Genomic DNA, 23,170 nt, shown 5'->3' on the forward strand with positions numbered 1-23,170 from the left:
GCTCCAGAAAATCACAGACACTTAAGCGCTCACACCCCGCCCAGCGCAGCCTCGCCTCGGCAAGCCCATCAGAAATCGACTGCTGGCTCTGATATCTCTGTGGCGTTTAAACATGCGATTTAATTCATTTTAATTTCTTATACTTAATAATAAAAGGTTTACCGGTATGTTTTAAATCATATTTTAGGATTGCACTTAAATGATATCGCTGTTGAATGATATTTCATATCTTTCACATTTGTAATAACTGGGCTGCGTACTGCCTGCGAATTTGAACTTCAGAGCTGAAGGTGCGAGTGGAGAAATAGTCCCAATATCATAACAATCTTAAAACTTCTAAATATACCCTAAATATACCCGTGTGTGTACCCGCGTGCGTGCGTGTGTGCGCGCGCGCGTGCTCGCGCGTGTGCATGTATGTATGTATGCGCCTGCGTCTGTGTATTTTGAATTTAAAATGTTTTAACTCGGAAGGATCTGGATCACAGGGCATTTCATCTGAGATCAATCCGCACGCAACAGCTGGAATCACTTACTGATTCACACAAGTCAGCCGTTTCCTCAAGTTCACGTCAGGTAAGTGTTTGTAATTAAATGTTAATTTTAGAATATATTAATTGGCAAAGACGCAAATACTCGACGTTTTTGTAATGATATTTTTGTAAAGATATATTAGAAGTGTGTTATGTTATGTGACCGAAGTAAAGTGGAGCTATTTTAGTTAAGATAAAAAGCCTGGATAACGTTATAGGGTTGGTTTACCGGACAGAGTTAAGAACTCGGTCTTTATTATAATTGGGACATTTTTACAAACAAACCTTATATAATACAATACTGGCGTGCATTTTGAGACAAAACAGTAGCACTCATATGTTAAGAGATGTCAGTAAGTTATTTTAGTCAGTGAAAAGCCCTGTCCGAGAAAACCGCCCAATAGTGTTTAATGTGTGATGTCTGAGGGAAATTTGACCTAACATTAACGTTATTTAGGGAATAAAGTCTTTCACCGTCAAACTTTATTATATTAAACATGTTATTTATGTATGTGTGTGTGTTTATATTCCTCTGTTTATCAAACCAGAGCGGAGATGATGTGAGTGGCAGACCCGAGACATAGCGAGACAGTCTCCGCTTGGACTGGCTGAGGAAAGTCTCCTAAATGGCCCTGGAGATGTTCTGACTGACTTTGGAGGCTTTTTGGACTGTTTTATGCCCTCTATTTAAAGAAGACTTAATTCTGTATGTTCAGTCTGTATGATAAGTGAATAAAAAGCTTTTGTTTTTATGTGACTGAAGTTAATTATTTTGTTTACAACACCAGCATAAATTATTTGATAAATAATTAAAAAATGTTATTAAAAAAATCCCAAATAATAAATATTAATTGAAGTAACACATAAAACATTGAATGAATACTTAAATTTTAATTGACAGTCTTCGCTGTAAGTTTTTAAAGATTCAACTGATTAAAACATTTTAGTTGAATGAACTATAAAGCTAATTGAGCCAACATACTTTTTTAAATCTGAGTCAAATTTGGGCCAACTAAAAAACATCAATCCAGGTAACACTTTGGTGACAGAAATTGAGTGAACGTAAAATTTCTGTGGAACTAGTTACTAAAAAATAATTCATTGAGCCAACAATTTATTTTTTACAGTGCACGTGAAACTCACCGAGTGGTCAGGGGTGTTCACTAATATGCTCACACAAAAATCGCTGCAAAAGATGCTTTCCAAAAGGTTTTATCGTAGTTTTTGTCCAGCTCCATTGACTTGTATTAGATGTGCTATGAGGTACGGTATTACAGGTACTCCGCCCCGGGAACGTTGTTTGTATTCTTGCAATTGGTAGAGGTGGGTTATCGCCACCACCTGGGCTGGAGTGTCTATTATCAGTGAACACCCCTGACCACTCAGGTGAGTTTCATGTCTTTGTAAACGAAAGTTTAATGCATTTTAGGAAGAATTGTTTCAGTGCACCTATACAGCCATTATAGAGGTGGGAGGTAAAACAACAAACACCCGAAAATTCTCGGGGCAGCCGCATATGTCGAAATTTCTGTCAAAACCGTTCTATTTCGTCATAAACAATATGAAAACAGGGCTTTAAGTGTAAAATTCCGAACTTGTCCTTTAAAAAAATTTATTAAATGCAAAGAATAATTTTTTTCAGTATACCTTGGGCCGATTTACTTTAATGTGAACATAGTCTTGGCTGAAGAACTTCCATAACGTCCAAAGTTGTGGCTATATATTTACAATAAAAGTGAGTGTGAGCATGTGTACCTCGTAACTTGGCAGCTTGCGCACATATTCCACCACAGCAAGAGACATAATGTGCTGCATAAACGAACCTCTTTGACCAAGCCGTGAGTCCAGAGGTACTTGCAGATGAAGCGTGAACATCGCACAGCCCATTGCACAACATCAACAACGTCCCTGTCGGACCTGAAACGCACATCTGTGCGGTGTCAGCCTCACTATTTAATGACTTTATAATTATGCAATTTTATACACATAAAAAATCAATCCCCTCCACTTGCACAATGTCTGTCAGCCAATCAGAATGAAGCATTCAGCAGTGTTGTGTTAGTGATATGTTCATGTGTCTTCATGTGTCCAGCTTATTTAAATGCACTTCTATCTTGCAGAAAGGAGAAACCATAAAAAAGCTACGTGAAGAGGTGAGATCCCTCATCAATCCTTTTTGCTTTTTAGCGATGATTGAAACTCTTGGTCTGTGTAAAACTGTTTATCTGTGATTTCGATTGTCTTTGCAGAGCGGTGCTCATATTAATATCTCCCTTGGGTGGCTGGAGAGGATTGTCGCAATTGCCGGGAGAAGCGACTCCGTTTTTCATGCATTAAAAATTATTTTAAATATGATTGAGAAGGTACCATTACAGTCACATTCATTTAAGGGACACTTTTTTTAATTTAAAAGAGACAAGTTTTAAATGGGAAAAATTCTGGAAATCTTAGTCACTTTTAAAGCTCCGCTGTGTAGTGTTTTTTATTTTTTATTTATTTTTTGTTAAATCTAAGTGTTCTTTCAAAAATATGTGCTCAAAGTCTAGAAAGTAATATTCAGTTGGTTGTCATAGAATTTCACCGCTAGATGGAAGTAGATCCTACACAGTGTAGCATTAAACGTGATGCTGGCAAGATGCTTATGGTATAATCAGATTCAATGAATTACGCTAAGCTATGCAAAAAGTGGTACCGCCAGACCCGGAGATCAGCTGAATGGATTCCAAAACGTTAAAAATTGCTTTACTCAAGGGAAGGTGGAAAATGAGCTTAATTCCCCAAATGGTGGAATATCCATTTAAATGTTCAAAACTCCTGACTAGGGATGCAACGATTATAGATTTTGATGGTTCGGTTATAGTCTGCTAAATCAGTGGTTCCCAAACTTTTTCAGCGTGCGGCCCCCCTTGTGTATGGTGCATTCTTTCGCGGCCCCCCAAAGAAAATTTGTGACAAAAAGCTGTTCTAAACTCAACATTTTACTAAAACACATATTAAATTATACAAAAAAGTAGTGCTTTTGGTTAGTAGCCTTATTTTTTATGTTTAATTACGAAGAATTCATGATAAATTAATGTATTTTATAAAATGTCATAAAACTGGGGCCCCCCTGGCACCATCTCGCGGCCCCCCTGGGGGCCCCGCCCCCCAGTTTGAAAACCCCTGTGCTAAATAATCACGGCTGTATGGTTATTACGATTATTATGGATTCATTTATTTTACAACATAAATTTATAAAATCGCATGAACAAATTTTTGAACAATTGCTAAATTCTTTTGTATTTCAATCAGTTTGTGTATTTGAAGAGTTTGGTTCCAAAAGGCGATAAACGCCATTTTTGAAAAAATGAGTTACTGCCAGAATCAGTATTATATCAGGTCAGTATTTAACTCTTTCACCGCCAGCGTTTTTAAAAAAAGTTGCCAGCCAGCGCCAGCGTTTTTCATGATTTTCACCAAAGTTTAATGCCTTCCAGAAAATGTTCTTATTTAAATATATAAACACACAATATACCAAATGAAAGAACAGACCCTCTGCTTTCAAACAAAAAAAAACGTTTCATCCTACCTTTAGTGGTTCTTTTGCAATCAGCTTTTGAATATGGGTAGGTTTTTGCAAAAACACCATATTTTGAGCAAAAAGCTGAGATAATTCCATTTTTGTGACGGTCTTTTCATAGAGATCCCATTCAGAGCGATCTTTAAAACAGACACGGACATGCAGCAGCTTGCCATAGGGCAATACTTCCGGTTTTAAAAAGTTGCGGAAGGGTATTGCGAGATATCTGTAAACAAACAATGGCGGCACGTTAAGTACGCAGATTCCTAGTTTTCCTCATCTACTTTGATCAACAAACAAACAAAATGAATACTTTAGATGAGAATTCTGATTCTTATTGTGTCATGCTGAAGTTAGGTTTTCCCGAGAGATGCTCCGATCAGGATTTTTGCTGCCGTTTTGTTATCTTCGTGATCAACCGATACCGATTCCGATTTTCTTTTTTTTAGCTAATATGCAAGCTCTTTGATGACTGTAACTTTTTAAAAAAATTCTAGATAAATTAATACCACAGATATTGTCTTTGTTATATTACTTGCAGTATTTAAGTATATTATTGTGTTAATAGAGAATCAAATAAATAAGCACAACAAATATTTCTTCTGCAAAGAGATATTTAATCTCACTTTTAAAAAGGTCTCTTAAAAGTAATGAAAATTAAACACTTCACAGTCTTTATTGTATAAAATGAAAAATACACGCATTCATATGGAGTATAACAGTTCCTTAGTCAAGAGCAGAAAGTTTAAATTTGAAAAAGAGACTATAGTCTCAATATGATTTCTCCTGGTTGAATAAAGTTTGCTTAAACGCTCAAAACTTTAAAACGCATGCAAATAATTTTCAGCACTTTCGGCATGAGTATGCAGTTGTCCGCGATAGATATGTGTTTTATAGAGGGTTTTCACGACGCGTCATCAGAGCGGAAGTTGCCATATTGGAGGCACTCCGCATCACAACAGAGCACAGGCACTGATGTATATCCTGAACGTCGTCAAGGAAAATTGTTAATCATTGCCGTGTTTGAGGATGTACCAATAGGACAGATCTAGAAAAACATTTGGAATATTATCGACTTTCAAAAGTTATTAAAAACCAGGGAAAGGAATGCAAGAAAATATCAGAGGAGGAACTTGTGGTTGGCAAAGCTCAGGAAAAAGAGTAGTATTGTATTAGAAATATGATTGAAGTACATAAAGTATAAAACAAGTATGCTTCTACTTGTTGTGCTTTATTTAAAGAATTTGATTTAAACAGCCTATCACACAGACAAAATAAATGCAGCAATAGTTAATCAAAAATTCTGTCTTGCAACAGAGCAGAAAACTTGGTGAACATTTTTGGCTTTATTTTACTAACACACATGAAGCATCCTCTTCTTTCTATCACACCACTACCATGTAGCAACCCTGCACCTCACACTCTTTCCTCGCCAGCGTTTTTAAAAAAGTTGCCAGCCACTGCCAGCTTTTTTTATGATTTTCACAGAAGTTTAATGTCTTATAGAAAATGTTAATCTTTTACATACAACATATGAAACAATACCTCTGCTTTTAAACAAAAAACTGTTTCCTCCTATCTTAATTTGTTCTCTTGTTATCACCTCTCAAATATGGGTAGGTTTCTTCAAAAACACCAAACAAAATTTAAGCAAAAATCTGAAATAATTCAATTTTTGTGAAGGGCTTTTGAGATCGCGTCAGTTTTGAGGATCGCTCTGAATCTGGAGTTTGAACTGACAGAGATGACGTTTTTTGTAGGCGGAGCCCAACTGGTGGCAGAAAGTTTAATGGCTTGGCTACTGATACTGTATGTGTGCATTTATGTAATGTATATGTATTGTTCTTTATTGGTAAATCAATTATTTTTACATTATGAATCGCTGAAGTACTTATACTATCATGTATTCTGTATAATATCATTTATTAAAGCAATAAACCCCGAGAAGCAGTGGGTTACCAGTGCATTTTATAACAGCTAAGGGGCGTTGTTAGGCACGACGCGAAGCCCCTTAGCTGTTATAAAATGCACTGGTAACCCAACGCTTCGAGGGGTTTATTGCGTTTATAAAATGGTTACTTCATATGCACAACGTTAGCGGGATTTTATAAAATAAAACCCAAAAAAGTTGTAATTATATTAGTACAAATATTAGTCTTCCGCCAAACAAAGTAGTTCCTCAGAATCAAGTGTGGCTGAAACAGAGCGCAGTTCCCAACCAACACAGACGCAGCAAAGACACAATGAAAATATGATTTAAGACTGTGGTGTTTATTTTATAAATCACCATTCATCTAATTTATACATTAACATTTATATTGTGCTGTTGAAGTGATGATCAAATATGCTTGGAAGCATGCTGAACTCTTTCCCGTCAGCGTTTTTTTTTTAAGTTGCCACCCAGTTTTAGTTTAATGCCTTACAGAAAATTATCTTCTTTATATAAACATAAAATATCAAATGAAAGAACAGACCATCCGCTTTGAAACAAAACAAACCAAAAAACATTTCATCCTACCTTCATTTGATCTCTTATCACCTCTCAAATTTTTTTATTAAAAGCGGAGATAATTCCATTTTTGTGAAGAACTTTAGTAAGAGATCAAATTCAGAGCCATGAACAGCTACTACACTGTGTTTTCAGTGAATGCGTCAGTGTTTAAGTTGGGTAAGATCGCCACCCAGTGGATAATAGCGGACGTATGAACTTGAGTTATAAAATCCTCAGACAACGTTTTCTCTTTATCGACGAGATGACTCAACAATATTTATTGACATTCATCTGGATATCGCCATTAATTGTGCAATTGTAGACAAATTAAAAATATGATTTAAGACTGTGGTGTTTATTTTCATAAATCAGTACGCAGCAACAGTTGCGCAGTGATAGTTATGTAATGTGGTCTGAACTGTGAGGTTACCGGTGTATTTTATCACGGCTTAGAACGCGTTTCAACCAAACAAAATGAAGAACCAGAACTGCCCGTTTTATAATAAATATTTTATCATTTCCTGTTTTCAATTTCTTCCTTATATTTTTAGCCTACGTGTTTGTTCTAAAACTATTATGTTTACATACGAATTAATTTGTATAGGCCTGTTTATATATTATTAACACTTTACATCGTGTGTATGCTATATATATTTTTATTAGTAAACACCATAATTTAGAACAAACAGGAAGACATGGGCTGAGATAGAAGGTAAAAAGAAGTAATAGAAAACGAAAAAATATCAAAACTTTAATAAATGGTAATATTATTGATATTATGAACTCATTCAAATCTTTAATCTTTCTAAATAAATTATAAACGTAACGTGATGAAAACGCTATGAGACACACATAGAGGGATCAGACAGAACACCGGATATCTTCTCTAATTATTTTCTACTCAAATTATTACAAGATTTTCAGATGATTTCATCACTCCAGTCTGTCCAGTTGAGGGCTTATTGCAACCATAAACGCCTACATTTATCTTCAAACGGTGTCTTTGACGACGGTATACTATAAAAATGAAGGGCATCTATTTTGGCATTCCTATTCTGACACTCAACAGTACAACAAGACATTTTCTAGTGAGTTATATTGTTAGTTTCACTCGTGTCTCATTCATTTCCACTGCTTTTCTGCCACCACATTGCGTGCGTGACGTAACTGTGACGTCGACTCGCAAAAGGTCTATACTTTCCAGGTTTTATAAGCACCACCTGGTGGATAATAACACTATTACGGATTGCCGGAAAAACTGGCAATTGGCAGCGAAGCGTTTTCTCTTAACTCATTCACCGCCATTGACGAGTTATCTCGTCATTTATGAGTTCATATTTAACTAATAAATATGCCTTTCTGGACGAATTTCAAAGTGAAAGTGTATTACAGCTTTATCGAATTTATCAAAAACGGAAGTTAAAAAGAGTTAATGATTTATTTTAACTGCCTTTATGTTTGATAGTCATTCTGAGTCTGATCTCTAACATAAATTTCTTTACAAAAACGCATTTTTTTAAGCTTTTTGCTCAAAATGTTGTATTTTTGAAGAGAAATATCCATATTTCAGTGGTTAAATTAAGTAGAAAAAATAAATATATAATGAAACGTTTTTTCCCCATTTTGTTTGTTTGTTTATTGCTTGTTTGAAAGCAGAGGGTGTGTTCTTTAATGTGATATAATTTGTATGTTTATATATTTATAGAAAATAATTTTTCCTGCAAGGAATTTTGTGAAAATTTTGTTAAAATCACAAAAATGCAGGTGGGCAACTTTTCTCAAAAAGGCTGGCGGTGAATGAGTTAATTGACGAGTTAACTCGTCAGTTGTGGGGAAAGAGTTAATACATCACCACATTATTTCTTCTTTAATTCTAAAGTTTTTAATTGTAATCTTGGCAACAGAAGTATGGCAAGAATCAGCAGTGAAAGTGATTTTAACACAGACTGAGAAAGTGATTAAAAAAACGACTTTATCACCTTTTTAACACCGCTACTAAATCTGTGTACTATAATGGAGTGTATAGAAGATGTTAGCGGATGGCCAGATACATATATACTTATATTATATTAGTGCAACCAAATGCAACAACCAGACATTTTGACAACTAACTCCAACAGCTAAGTTAACATGTCAGTGTGTGTCAGGCACATATAAACTAGAACTTTTTTGTTGAAATGACTTAAAACTGCAGAATTGTTTGCACATCATTCTTCTTGTTTTCTTCTTATTTTAGTGTCCTACAAAGGGTGTTAATATCCAATATCGCCCAAGACCCACAGGATCGCATGTAGTTTTCGCGGGAGGACCGGTAAGCGTGTGTCACTGTGCTCATGTGATGCATCTGATGTGAGCAACAGTTCACAAACATGATACATGCTGTTATCCCAGGGTTAAGGTCAAACCAAATGTTTTGTTTTGTCATCAAACAGTGAAAGTGAAATTCATGCTATATACTGGTATGCATGTCATGTTATGTGCAGTACATTTGGGAGCACTTATGCATTAAAAGCATGTTAAACACCAACAGATGATAAATCTTATTATACAACACTTCTGTCTGCTTCTCGAATCTGATTGGCTGAGACACTAAACGTGTTAAAATGGCCAAATATTGCATGAAATACTGTTGATACAAATTCTTAATGCTTGACAGATGGAAGGCTGGTCCACGCAGTCAGAAAAGACACTCTTTTTTTTATGGGAAAGCGGGAAAATCATGCATACGTGAAACTAATCGCATCAATAATAATCAGTCAATTAATCAGAAATAACTATCAGAAATAACTATTTATGTAGAAAGTTTATCATTTGCATGTGTTTATAAGCCTTGCAAATGTTAATAGCGATAAAGCTACTAAAGTGATCTGTTGCACACACTAATGGACACAAACTAAAGTTGCTCTCAGCAGCTTTGTGAATAAGTTTCAGGAGGAAACTCTTACTGCTATTTAAGAGAAGTGTTAGTTATAAGAAGAAAAATCATGAGCAAACTCCATCACACATATGCCTAGTGGATCACAAACAAGTAAGAGATTATTTTTTGAGTCCAAAATTATTGAAAATCTGGTATATTCCATCTTTATATTCAGTTCAGATTGGTTTCTATATCATCTTTTTTAACATTATAGGGAAGCAGTTTTACAGTAAATACAGAGTGGCGTATGTGTTAACAAGAAACTATATACTATACACATACACACATATACACACATATACACACACACATATACACACACACACACACACACACACATATATATATTTAAGCAATCACAGCCGTGATGATATAGAGCTATATCACACGACTCTGAGAGCGATATTGCTTTTATACAACAGTTCGACGGCACACGTTTGAAAAACGAAAACTGGAAAACAACAACGGAGTTATTTTAAAAGCCTCTTTGTTTGAGAACTACTTCTTCCGCCACGGATTTGAGGGCGGCCAGAATGACAGGTAAAACTTTCGGCTGCTTTGAAGCTCATAACAACTCAATGGACGGAAAAGCCGTTTCTTTATATTACTGTTTCTTGGTCACAAAGTGTAGTTTTAAGATTAGTTCAGTCGAGAATGTAGCTGTATTATATTTAAATCTGCAGTCGATTAGTAAAGATAGCACCTGTTTGAACGTTTGCTTAGTGAGATTCGGTACGAATGAGAACCAAAGCATGAGCGAACATCAGTGTTCACTCGCCCCGCTGACCACCGCCCTCTCTGGGCTACATTTCTGACAGAGATACCCCGGCTCTCATGTTGGCCTTGTTTGTTTTTGATCGTCAAAATGAGATCAAATCAGCAGTATTTGGTGTCATGATCAAACTAGTACTTGTTTTTTTATTCATATTTAGTGTCTTTTGTGTTGTTATTGTTTTGGCGCGAGGTAAAAGTTAATAAAACTACTCGTATAACGTTACTATTGCTTTCTCATTTATTCTTAACGTGATACGAGCACTCGATTATTAAGTGTGCTTGCAAAAGCACACTTATTGTTCTTCTTAAGTTTTATTATTATTATTATTTTTCCCGGGTAGATTTTTTTGGCCAGCTCTAGCGACCAGACCGTTTGACGCAGAGACACCGTTCAAACTTTAAAATGTTCGGGCAGTACCGGTGTAAGTTGCTTGAGAAGATGAAGTCACAGATCCATGTCGTTCGGCCACCATATTGGATAGAACACAAAACCTTAAAGTTTCACAGGTCACAAATTTTGTCCAAACTTCATGAAATTCCACGTACGCGATCCTTGGACCGAGCCTCACAAAAGTTACTAGAAGGATTTTTGATTTTCGGAAGCGTTTGCGCGCCACAGCCCAAACTAAATGTGCGTCAACGCCGCCAAAACAGGAAGTAGTTCAAATCTCAATATGTCTGTAACATTTATTAACCAAAATGTTTATATGAACTCTTTACTCCAATGTGAAGATGCCCAAGATAAAAAAAACATTGCAGAAACATGTCTATATTATGTTATTTTCACTTTAAAATGTCCAATTAAAACCTGTGTAAAATTAAAAAATGTCATTAGCCTTTACCAGTAGAGGGCAGCCTTTACGTTCAAACGTGTTTTTTAGACAGAATGTAAAGATAGCGGCAGCCATCTTTAGAAGCTAAGCTAACAGGCTTTTGCTCCGTGGAAAAGTTTGAATAACAATGGCGGGATGTAGTTTTAATGTTAAAATGGCAAAATGGAATTTAAAAGAGCTGTTGAGAGAATCATGTGTTCCTTTAAGAGCCACAATACAGCGAAGAGCTGAGGAAGAGAAAGCAGAGAAGCCCGGAGAAGAGGCGACAGCCTCAGACTCTGCTGCGAGCCCGTGGAGGACTCAGTAACCTCGGCTGCCACTCAAGCTTCGTATCGTATATGGACAGATTCCTGGATACATATTTTTAGAATCGTAAACTTCATCTTATTCACTATACAGTATGCGGTTTCGGACGCAAAACTGCAAATGGATTTTATATTCTGAATGCTTGAATCAACGCGAGCTCTCTGGAGAACGTGCATTTTCACATACAGGTAGGAATTATATGATTCAGACATATTTTAATCCCTTTCTTTTATTTCAGTGATATATGGCACGACAAGTTTAATTCCCTTTTTCATCAATGTAATACATTGTAAACGTATTAGTTTGTAAAGACGTCAGTTTCGCGTCCTCGGGTAGCAGTGATCGTTTGGCATCGGTATTTTAATTAATTACGAAATTTGTATTTTATTTTTAAATTGCTATCTTGTGTTTCTGGCGCATTCGAGGATTAATGACTCATTTGAGTCGTTTTCATTACAAAGTGTTGCAAATAAATGAGTCTTTTGAGTCGACTCTTTACAAAGCGAATGGGCCAAATGTTTTAAAGTGGTTCGCGAATCAGTTTGAATGAATTGTTCAGATCGCTTCAAACACGGAATCGTCCGAAGCTGTTTTACTCGTAACCTATGTAGAAACACGCAGAATATAACCAGTGTTGGGTGACGTGGAAATGAATTTACCAATCTTTTAACTAAAAGCAAAACTTCACACATGTACCCGCCATTACATACGCGCGACCGCCGACCTGTTCGTCGTCAGACACAGTTAAACGCGTGCAACCTCCAGAAACACTGTAGCACAGATTGAAGAAATCCATCGATGATTGACGTCTGATTCGCTGTTTAATGTACTGTATGATGTAAGTGATTCTCACAAAACACACGTGACATGACAACGTAAGAAAACATGAGTTTTGTCTAAGTGTAAACTGTCAATGTCCTCAGACCATCTTAGGAGATTCCAACTTTATACATATACAAAACTGTTGTCAGTTTACTTGTCTGATATTTCAGCTACAAGCTACATTTTTCTGTATACTGTTGGTGTATGTTGCAGTTTTACACATACTGTAGAAATGCCCTTCATAAGTATTCTTCTGTTTGCTGTGGAGTCAAGAAATGTCTAAACATTAAAAGATGAACATGAGACAAAAGTACAGAATCTGTCGCATTATTTTTTTTAATGGGCACTGAGCTGTGTCCTGATTGTTTACACATGAAAAGCATAAAATATGTAGGATCAGTTTGATTCACTTATGTGCATTTGTGTACAATACACATAAGTCAGCATTTAATGCTGTTGTTCTTTGTTGTTAAAGCATGTATGTGTTGAAACATAAACAAAGGTTAATAAAATGTGACATTCTAAACTTCTGGTATACTGATATTTATCTTACCAATTTCTGGTCTCCACATCAAACAGAAAAATCTTGTCTTTATTGTTCTGATACTTATGGAGGGCACTGCGTGTGTGTGTGTGTGTGCGTGTGTGTGTGTGTGTGTGTGCGTGTGTGTGTGTGTGTGTGTGTGTGTGTGTGTGTGTGTGTGTGTGTGTGTGTGTGTGTGTGTGTGCGCGTGTGTGTGCATATATCTAGATTTATTTTTTCATGAGTAACTAGTAACTCGCTACTTGAGTATTATTTTCATTGCATACTTTTTACTTCTACTTGAGTAATTATTTATTTAGTTACTTTAACTTCAGTAAAGTTTTTGGCTACTCTTTCCACCTCTGTTAAAATCTTCATGAATCTAGGCTGAGTTTGCCACGTTGAAGCCTAAATAATCAGACAGATAGTAAGTTAATCGCCCATCGCTCACAGCCCAGCACCTGCATCACTGCATGCGTATCGCGCTGACAAACATACACCTGATTTTACTGCCCTGACGAAATCTAAAAGTATAATTTCTCTTATTAGAAGCTAGCCTAATGTTTGCCAGCTATTAAAATGGCGGTTATAGTTTAAATAGAGGTCGTGAAATAATTAGCATTGACAAAAAACTGCATAAAACAATGTTATATTCCATATTATAAACTTTTGGTTATGTGTACTTAAGTGAGTAAATAAGTTAACCGCAAAAACTAAATGTGCGTCGACGCCGCCAAAACAGGAAGTAGTTTATCTCAGGAACGCTTTCACGTATTGAAACCAAACTTTGTACATGAACTTGGGACTCCAATGTGAGGATGCACAAACTAAATCGGCGGCACCAGAGCAAGCACACTTTTGCAGTTCGTCCCGAAATGCATTTTCTAGTTATTATTAAACTTCGTTTTAAATGAGCAATCTTAACAGTAGCTTGCAGAAAACTGTTAATTGTGTTGCTAAAATATATACGACGTTATCATGAATGAACTAAGCTATGCAGGCTGAAGCTATTTTTAGCCGTATAGTTAGCTGTTTCACTTAAGTTCATTGTATTTGAAGCTCAGTGCTCTGTTATTTTGAAATGACAATTAATCACTATCAACACTGTAGCAAAATATAAATGACATTTTGACTAGCCATGCAGTGTATGATGCTTAAACAGGCAGGTGGATTGGAGTGCTCCCTATTAACTGAGATTGTTATTAATATTTTCAAAAGTTTTGCTTCCAAAATATATAAATACATTTAATTATGTATTACAATATACATATGACATGCTAAAGCACATGAAACGTTTCTGAAATTATATTCTGTAAGGCTTGTTTTATTTGTCAAAGAAAGGGAGTGTGATTTCTAGATAACGTTATGTATAATGTTTTGAAAACTATTGTGAACCTGTGCTTAAGTCAAGTTTTTATTACACTTAAACTGATAAATTATTTAACAAATAAATCTTGAAATGAGACTTACTGCTCTCAAATCCTGTTATTTCATTTGATGCTAAAGGAAATTTTTTGTTTTTAAGGTTTTAGGCTTATGATAATTTTAATAGACATCAGTGTCTGATTTATTAATGTCCTTCTATTCATTGATTGGTTAGCCAAGAGAGTTATTTCACATAATTTGAGTTTTGTGACAAAAATGATACGGCCATAATAAATCGCAGTACTTTTGTACTTAAAGGGACACCATGAAACTTTTGGCCACTAGGGGGTGCTAGACACGTATTTTTCACTTCTAGCGCCCCTAGAGACCACAAGCGCCGCAGCACTGTTGCAAAGGAAAGGAACTGGCCAACCTTAAAACTAAACTAAAAACTAAACATTTAAAATGCTAAACGATCAACATTTTGAGACAACAGTGAGAAACGCAGTCATGTTACAACTTTCTGATGAGGAACTCGTCGTGGCAGAAGCCATTTCTCAATCTGAAGGTTGCAGCCTCCGGATGTCGTATTTCTAATACGTCATCAAGACTGTCTTATTTCACAATATTAACAATTACAAAGTTGACTATTATACTTAGTTAATCGTAAATTGTTGCAGTATGCTTATGACTTGCGAATGTAATGCTCAGTTTACCTTAATAACCCAGGCTTGATGACGTGTGCAGCCTGCATATTTGACCTCCGGAGGCTGCAGCCTTCCAATTCAGAAACGACCAGACGTATTTCCTTGCCTTTTTCCAAACAAATATTGTTGCATCCTCTCTCTCTCCCTCGCCACCAGGATTTTCCGCAATGGCGCTCGTTATTCCTCTTTTTTGTGTGAAAATCGCTCCAAATCCAAGTAAACCGATGCGTTTAGGTCTGCCGCTTTGTAATACGTCACGCGAGTGACAGCGGAACGCAGCAAATGAGGAAGAGAGAAGAGAGAAACGCTCGGATCTGATTGGTGAATGAATAGGGTTTGGTTTTACACTGTGAGCAAGTTTGAGTGCTATAGCATCCTGGATTGTAATGTAAATATCATAGACACAGTAAAAAGAAAGGTAAATACGTGAACACAGCATCTGAATACAGGGAACTATATGCAATATAATCGCCGTAATTTATAAAGAACATCGCATTTATGTATGAATCAACAGTTTATATAAAAAATTGCCTTAAAGGGGAATCGAACCCGGGTCGCCCGTGTCATAGGTCCGTGACACTAAAGACTGTGCCACAGAGTCACATAATAGAAACTGCTCTCCACACTCCTTAAGTAGCCTCCAGCAAAATTCACGTTAAAAACAAATTGTGTGGAGGAAGTGACGTATGCCGTAAAGCAGTCGAATTTTGTAGTTTTTTTTGTGCTCTGGTTACTACCACAAACCCTAAGTTTTAAAATACGAGTAAAAGTGATACAGACCCCGTCAGGCTATGGTAGACATGTCATTCAACCTATTTAAAGTCGATGTACTATCACAAGGGTCTTGAAAATGTATTATGAAGGTTGAAAAATTACATGGTGTCACTTTAAGTACATTTTGAGGCAGATACTTTTGTACTTTTACTCAAGTAAAAATTTTAAGCAAGTACTTCTACTTTTACTTGAGTAATATTTTACCCTGGGTATCTTTACTTTTACTCAAGTACACGATTTGTGTAATTCGTCCACCACTGATCTTGCGTTATTGGAAGACTTGGCAAATAATCCATTCCACCGGTAGCGCGTTTTCAAAGATCGCGCCAATGATGCTGGTTATATGCTGCTGTCCAAGGTGGAAAGTTGTCTGTCCTCCTCCAGTTGCACTCGTTTCACGTCAGTGTGCTGTGATGCGTTTTTTTTTGCTGATAATTTAATGTCAAACCACTTTTTTATTTCTGGAAGTGTTCTCTCCTCATATTCAATGGAATTAAACTCACTGGTAACATGTTCCCATGCAGATTTGTTTTCTTTTGTTAGTCATTCCTCTCGCACTAAGTAAACCAAACAGGATGTGTTATTAGGATTTAACCTCATCCACCAGTAACACAATTTCTGTGTCTGTAAAATTTCTCTTTTACGCTCTTTGTCATTATTGCGATTAGGGAAAAAGCACAACCACGTGACATATAACGGGAGGTGTTGTCACCATATATGGTTCATTGGAGGCGTTTCGGAATGCAAATGATTATGAACGTGCACGAGCATGGTGCTTAAGATCAAGTGGGATTTATCATCAAGGATTACTTACTGATGTGCGTACAAACCACGTGCGCATGTTTGATAAATCTCGATTTTTTTGTACTAGGGCAAATTCTAAATTTCATTCGTAGGTACAAATATAGAACATGTTCTACGCAATGTTGATAAATGAGGCCCCAGGAGTTTTGTTTGGACAGATAGGTCTCTGTCTTCGACTCTCTTCCTGAGCCTGGCATAGGCTCTGCTGGCACAACTCAGCCGGTGGTTAACCTCAGAGTCTATGTCAGCTTTTGTGGAAAGAAAGCTGCCGAGGTAAAGGAAGTGGTCCACGTTTTCAAGTGTGGTGTTATTCACTCTTAAGGCCAGTTCACACTGGTCAGACAACTACCAACTCCATCAGACACCAACAGACAACCACATTCTAAAGTCTCATTGACTTTGATCCAACAACTGCCAACAGGGGTTTCACACAGTCTGTTGGAGTCTGTCTGACCAGTGTGAAGTGGCCTTTATGGTTGGCTGGGTTGCTGACCGGTTGGGTGGAGGTTGATATAAGACCTGGGTCTTCTTGATGTTTAGCTTTAGGCCCAGGGCTCTGTACGCCTTGGCAAAAGCATTCAGAATGCCCTGAAGGTCTTCTGCGGAGTGTGCAGCAATGACGTTATCATCCGCGTACTGAAGCTCTGTAACGGTGGTGTGGATGATTTTACTCTTGGCCTTGAACCTATAAAGGTTAAAGAGTCTGCCATTTATGTACACGATTGGAATGCCTTGTGGCAGCTCCTCACCCATGAGTGGAGTATGGCTGCAATAAAGATGGCAATCAGGGTGGGTGCAATAACACATCCCTGTTTAACTCCTGTTTCCACTGTGAAAGGCTCAGACTCAGAGCCATCATTGCTGAGCACTGTGAGTGACTGCCATCATGTAGGAGTCTCAGTATTCTGATGTACTTGTCATGACAACCATGCCTTGATAGTATACTCCACAGGGCGTGGCAGTCTACCATATCAAAAGCCTTTGTCAAATCTATAAAGGCCATGCACAGAGGCTGCCTTTGTTCACGGCATTTTTCCTGTAGTTGCCGTGCTGTGAAAATCATGTCTGCTGTACCTCTGGATGGACGGAAGCCAGATTGTGATTCTGGGAGTATTTCCTCAGACAGTGGTAGTAGTCGATTTGCAAGAACACGAGCAAGGACTTTACCTGTCGTTGACAGGAGTGAGATACCCCTGTAATTTCTACATTCAGTCTTGTCACCCTTCTTGAATAGTCACTATTAGAGCATTCCTGAGCTCTGAGGAAAGTTCTTCTTTTTTCCCAGACTTTGAGGAGTAGGGCATGAATGTGATACAAGAGTTCCAGTCCACCCTCCTTTAAGATTTCAGCTGGGATACCATCTGGACCAGGAGCCTTGTTGTTCTTAAGGCTCCTGATGGCATTTCGAACCTTTGTTATAGTTGGAGGTTCCCCCATGTCTTCTCTAATAGGTCTTTGGGGGATGTGTTTGATAATGTCCAATTCAGTTGAGCTGACCCTGTTTAGGAGTTCTTGGAAATGCTCCTTCCATCGGGCATTAATGGACTCGTTCTCCTTCAGTAACTTCTGACCTTCCTTTGTACGCAGGGGGTTTAGGCCATGGCAGTGTGGACCATAGATAGCCTTGGTAGCACTTAAAAAACCTCTGGTGTCACCAGAGTCTGCCATTCTCTGTATTTCAAGAGCCCTTTCCGTCCACCAAGAGTTTTTTAGCTCCCTTACCCATCTCTGGACATCTGCCTTGGCTCTGGAGTGAGTCAACCTTTTGGCTTTGCAGGTTACATCATTTTGCCAGGCACAGAAGGCTTTCCTTTTCTTGGAGATGAGTTGTTCTATCTCTGTGTCATTCTCATCAAACCAGTCGTGGTGTTTTCTGGGCTTGTACCCAAGAATGGTTTTGCAAGTGGCAAGGATGGTAGACTTTAGCAGACTCCAGTGCCCATCAATGTCATCAGGGTTTTTCTGTTGAAAACTTTCCCCAAGAGCAGCCTGAAGTTGCTGCTGGGTGGCAGTTTCATCAAGGCTGTCAAGGTTCAGTCATGCTTTTTTTGCATTCTCCTCTTCCTCTTGAGTCTAATTAACATTTTAGAGTGGATAAGGTGATGGTCTGCCCAGCAATTATCAGTGTTGACCATGGCCCTTGTGATATTTAAAAACCTTGTGAACTTTAAAAACACATCGCATATAGCGTCCATGTGCGCGAGGACTCGAGTTTCCGTGTAAAGCGCACTGTGTGGAATTGCGTTGCATGTAAACAATATATGGAATCATATTACAGCACACACTTAACTCATTCACTGCCAGCCTTTGAGAAAAGTTGCTCACCTGCATTTTTGTGATTTTAACAATTTTCACAAAATTCCTTGCAGGAAAAATTATTTTCTATAAATATATAAACATACAAATTATATCAAATGAAAGAAAACTTCCTCTGCTTTCAAACAAACAATAAACAAACAAACAAAATGGGGAAAAAACGTTTCATTATATATTTACTTTTTCTACTTAATTTAACCACTGAAATATGGATATTTCTCTTCAAAAATACAACATTGAGCAAAAAGCTTAAAAAATTCCTTTTAAAAAACGCAATTTATGTTAGAAATCAGACTCAGAATGACTATCAAACATAAAGGCAGTTAAAATGAATCATAAAATCTTTTTAACTTCCGTTTTTGATAAATTCGTTTTGGCGCCATCTGGTGGATAAAAGCGGTATTCACTTTGAAATTCGTCCAGAAAGGCATATGTTAAATATGAACTCATAAATGACGAGATAACTCGTCAATGGCGGTGAATGAGTTAAAAGATCCTACAGTGCAGCCTTACTGAAAGTTTCCATGAAGGATACGAATGTGAATGACTGTATTTAACACTGTACGACATGTAACAGTTATCCGCCATTACGCGAGTTCATGTATCCTTGTTTGTAAACAATGCGAACGTTTTTTATTCCGAAGCGTGCAGCCTGCTGAGCTCGCTTATGTAGGCTGATCTGCACAAGCCATTAGAATATTACATGATATTTATCATCATTAATATTTGCTAAGTTACTTACTTCAGAAATATATCCTCCTCCAATGCGTATTCCATTGTTCTTCTTGGGTAACGTTAATGTTAAAGATAAACGCTTCTCTTTCTCAATGTCCAGACATAAATGAAGATATTCCTCACGTGTGTGTATAAAGTTTATCATCAGCATGTGGTAAAGTCTTCAAATCTGATAAAACTCCACACTTTGTTTGTGATTGTTTGAAATGTTTGTCTGTTCATTACCATGTGAACAGCGGGTACAGCCTGTGGGTGTGACCGCATTAAAGATAATGAAGTCAGTCAGGAAAAAACAGTACTCTCTTTATTTCAATGCAGATTATATAAACAGGCAATATTTGTTTTCGATTAAAATTAGCTTGTTTAAAAGTACACACTTCAGGCTTTCTTTGGATATGTGTATCATGTTTGTGTGACGATGAATTCGCAGAGTTTCAATTGATTTTTGTAACGTGTTTAGAGAGACAGCTGGCGGAGACAGAAATGTCTGAATGTGCACCCTGTTTATTTTCCTTATTTGACAAAACACAAAGATCTGTTGTTAGTGTAAATGTATACAAAATAAAGAAGACCCTTCACAGTTTTAAAAGATATCAAACACGTATTATTTATGATGGTGTATTTTAAGCTGATTCTGCTATAAGGAGAAAACACAGCAAAATGCAGCGCCGTTTTTTAAACTCCCTTAAACTCATCATTTCTCATTTCTGCTTCCCTTTCCCTGCTTTGCACTAAACATTTCTGATGTCCATCTAGAGGAGCCAATAGTGATCGAGTCAAAATAAGATTATCATTATTATTTAGAAACTTACTTTTTGTTATGTTTTCATAAGATATTTCAATTGTGTGGCATCACCTGGACTTTTGTATGCAGCTGTCAGCGGCCGAACGGACAGAAGCGCGCGTCCGGACAAATTTTTGGGCACAAGTCCATGCGACTGATTAAAATTGTCGTCGAGTGAAATGAAAACAAAATGCTGCCAGACGTCGGACTTAAAAGATGACGGGGTGTCATCTATATCAATTTCTGTTTCTTCCTAAGCCATGTTGCTGACCTTCAGTTTAAGCTGCTGGTGATTCAAGCGATGTCTGTGTGACTGCGGTGAAGCACAAGTGACGCTGTCACAGAGTAGGTCATATACTGAATAAAATAAAAAGAACAGCATCGTATGAATATCCCCATCATTTTTGTACCGTGAAGTATCGTACTGAGATGTATCGTTACATCCTTATTGGTGTAATAAAATAAAAAGAAGCAAAATACCAAACTATATTGGTATTTTAATAATGTAGTCTGGTTTCCCATTATTTTTGGGCATACAGTATAAGCAGCAATTCAAATATTCGATATAATAAGTTTCTGGTTGCAGCTTTTTATTGAAAGATTTGTTTTTATGAAATTCACCATCTAATTCACTTCATTCTCGATAAAAAAAGGGAACGCGGCGCACACGTCACTATGGCAAGCAGCAGGTGTCCGGCTTGATGGCTCCGTCTTTAGCTTTCCCCCTCGACTGCAAGCGGCAAACCTTGCTGATCGGCCTGCACAGCGCCGGATGATCTTGACCACACTTCTTGTGTCATTCTTCTTTAGTGATTGCCAAGTGGCTGCTCTTACTGGAGGGCGCGACTTTTTTTGCTTGAGTGGCTATATTGAGCGTTTTGACCCCCCCCAATTCATAGCAATGCTAGTGCTTCATATTTGTACATTTTATATCTTTGATTAAATCTGAATCTGAATGTTAATGGTATCTTTTTTTCTCCACAGCTAACAAGATTTCTTCAAGATCCTTTGAATCCCAGTAAGTCACTGGTAGCCAGCCAATTCTACTGCCATAATTCCTTACACTGTCGGAGAACAGGCCAATATTAAAAGGCAATTTGCAGCAATGTCCGGTTTCCTCAATGTAATCGGTGCAATTGACTGCACTCATATTGCTATAAGGGCTCCATATGTAGATGAATTCATTTATGTGAATCGCAAACATGTGCATTCAATAAATGTGCAAATCATCTATAATGTCGCGGCACGGTGGCCTGGTTCTACACATGACTCTTTTATTCTAGTGCACAGCAGTGTAGGAAATAGACTTGGAGCAGGTGCCGTTCGCGATGGCTGGCTCCTGGGTAAGTAAATGCATATAATTGTTTTGAGATGACATCAGACTTGACTTACACAGAGTGTCATTTTTCTTTAGTGATTGCTGATTGGTTGCTCTTAATAGAAGGCACGACTTTTTTGCTTTATTGGCTATATTGAGTGTTTTGTCCCCCCCCAATTCATAGCAAAAATTAAAGAAATCCGGCAGGCCTCGGGGGGCAGAAATTGGCATTTCGGACCAGGTCAAGGGGTCGACTGAGTCCCGGCGGGTGACCATAAATGATTCACCCGTCCGCATTAGTATGGCCAATCACATTATAAAGACAGAGGTAATGCTCCTCCTCTCATCTTTGTCAAGTACATAACAAATTAAGTTTTGTGTTATGCGTTGACATTTCTGAAGCGTGTTTATATGAATGGCAGATATTAACTGTGAAATCTTTTGTGATTTCAGATGAAACTCCGAGGCTCCACATGAAAAAAAAATAAACCATATTTCCTAGACTATAAGTCTCACATTGTTTTCATTTGTTTGGCTGGCCCTGCGACATTTATTCAGGTGTGATTTATATATGAAATTTAACATGTTTTTAACAGGCATGAAAACGGGTCAGGGGTGAAAAGGGTGAGAAGGGTGCTCGAGGGGCGTTGTGGCCTCTGTAAACATTTGACCAGTAACCGAAACCATGTTTAATTAAATGGGTTGATAAATGTGGAAAGCTGTAATAAGTAGCATTCCCTTAATTTTTTACATCTGCAATAATTTTATTTTGCCATAATCAGACCATCCGTCGCAAGGCCATACAATTTTAAGTTGTGGACCTGAAGGCCTACATCTAATTTAAAATGACTTAGTGTAATTTAACCAGTACTATATTGTAAAATTATGGTTTTTGAGGTATGGGTTGAATAATTTTCAGATAAGCAAAAAAATGATGTGGAAAAATAAAATAAGAACGAATCAAGAAATTACAAGCATATAAAATTGAAAAGAACAAAGTAGTGTAAGGTGCCACCCACTGGCCCAACAACGGAATCCGATGGCGTGGTGAAGGATTCACGTGTTCTTTCCGTCCGTAGCGATTCTAGAAGAATAATTCCATTTATTAGGGTTTAATTTATTTCTCTGATCTCTGTGGTTAAATTATAATCTGACTCCAATTTATATGTTATCAATATTATTCTGATGCTGATCATACTTAATATAATTATTATTATATTTATTTAGAATAAATTATATTCACAGAGAATAAGGTGTAATTTTGAAGGTGCTTAGGCAATTCCATACAGCTGGGGATAGAGGCAATCTCCTTATAACTTAAGTTAAAGTTAGCGGTTTCTCCAAAACATATTGAAAATAAGAGGATCCATCTATGTTTTAGGTTGAAGCAATTCTCCATCCAACTTAAAACGGGGAGGCAATTACTATAGTAATATTTTCAGTAGAGGCAATTTTCCTAATCTATGCCGCCTCCAGTTTATTTATCTAAACCCTGAAAATATAAAAGATTTGACAAGTTTTGAAATCAATAAAATTAACAATTTTGCCAGGCAGGTTACACTTAAATCAATCATTTGGTTATTCAAATCAATCAATTAAAAATATCAAA

General features: G+C 37.2%; 1 protein-coding gene and 1 long non-coding RNA gene across 3 annotated transcripts; both read left to right on the forward strand.

The window, feature by feature from the left end:
* LOC141351352 (uncharacterized) lies at positions 1-1,290 on the forward strand. The gene is made up of 2 exons (XR_012359579.1): positions 1-576; positions 1,082-1,290. It is a non-coding gene; the product is annotated as an uncharacterized lncRNA (long non-coding RNA).
* Positions 1,291-2,050: 760 nt separating this feature from the next.
* On the forward strand, positions 2,051-22,070 carry LOC141351606 (poly(rC)-binding protein 2-like). 2 transcript variants are annotated; one of them, XR_012359910.1, is made up of 5 exons: positions 2,051-2,686; positions 2,783-2,896; positions 8,820-8,894; positions 21,228-21,889; positions 22,015-22,070. XR_012359910.1 is itself a non-coding variant. In XM_073858703.1 (4 exons), the coding sequence occupies exons 1-4, from the start codon at positions 2,600-2,602 to the stop codon at positions 21,330-21,332; spliced, it is 381 nt and encodes a 126-aa protein (XP_073714804.1). In that variant the 5' UTR covers positions 2,051-2,599; the 3' UTR covers positions 21,333-22,070. The 2 variants fall into 2 exon arrangements, 1 of the variants encoding a protein (XP_073714804.1); XM_073858703.1 differs by having other exon boundaries at positions 21,228-22,070.
* Positions 22,071-23,170: the final 1,100 nt, after the last annotated feature.

Source organism: Misgurnus anguillicaudatus, chromosome 20, assembly GCF_027580225.2.
Source record: "Misgurnus anguillicaudatus chromosome 20, ASM2758022v2, whole genome shotgun sequence".
Taxonomy (NCBI): domain Eukaryota; kingdom Metazoa; phylum Chordata; class Actinopteri; order Cypriniformes; family Cobitidae; genus Misgurnus; species Misgurnus anguillicaudatus.

Excerpts from the sequence above, each read along its gene's own strand:
- LOC141351606 (XM_073858703.1), top strand. The coding sequence starts at position 2,600 with ATGTTCATGTGTCTTCATGTGTCCAGCTTATTTAAATGCACTTCTATC. Across the intron at positions 2,687-2,782 it reads TAAAAAAGCTACGTGAAGAG|AGCGGTGCTCATATTAATAT; the intron begins GTGAGATCCCTC and ends TTGTCTTTGCAG. Across the intron at positions 8,895-21,227 it reads TAGTTTTCGCGGGAGGACCG|CTAACAAGATTTCTTCAAGA; the intron begins GTAAGCGTGTGT and ends TTTTCTCCACAG.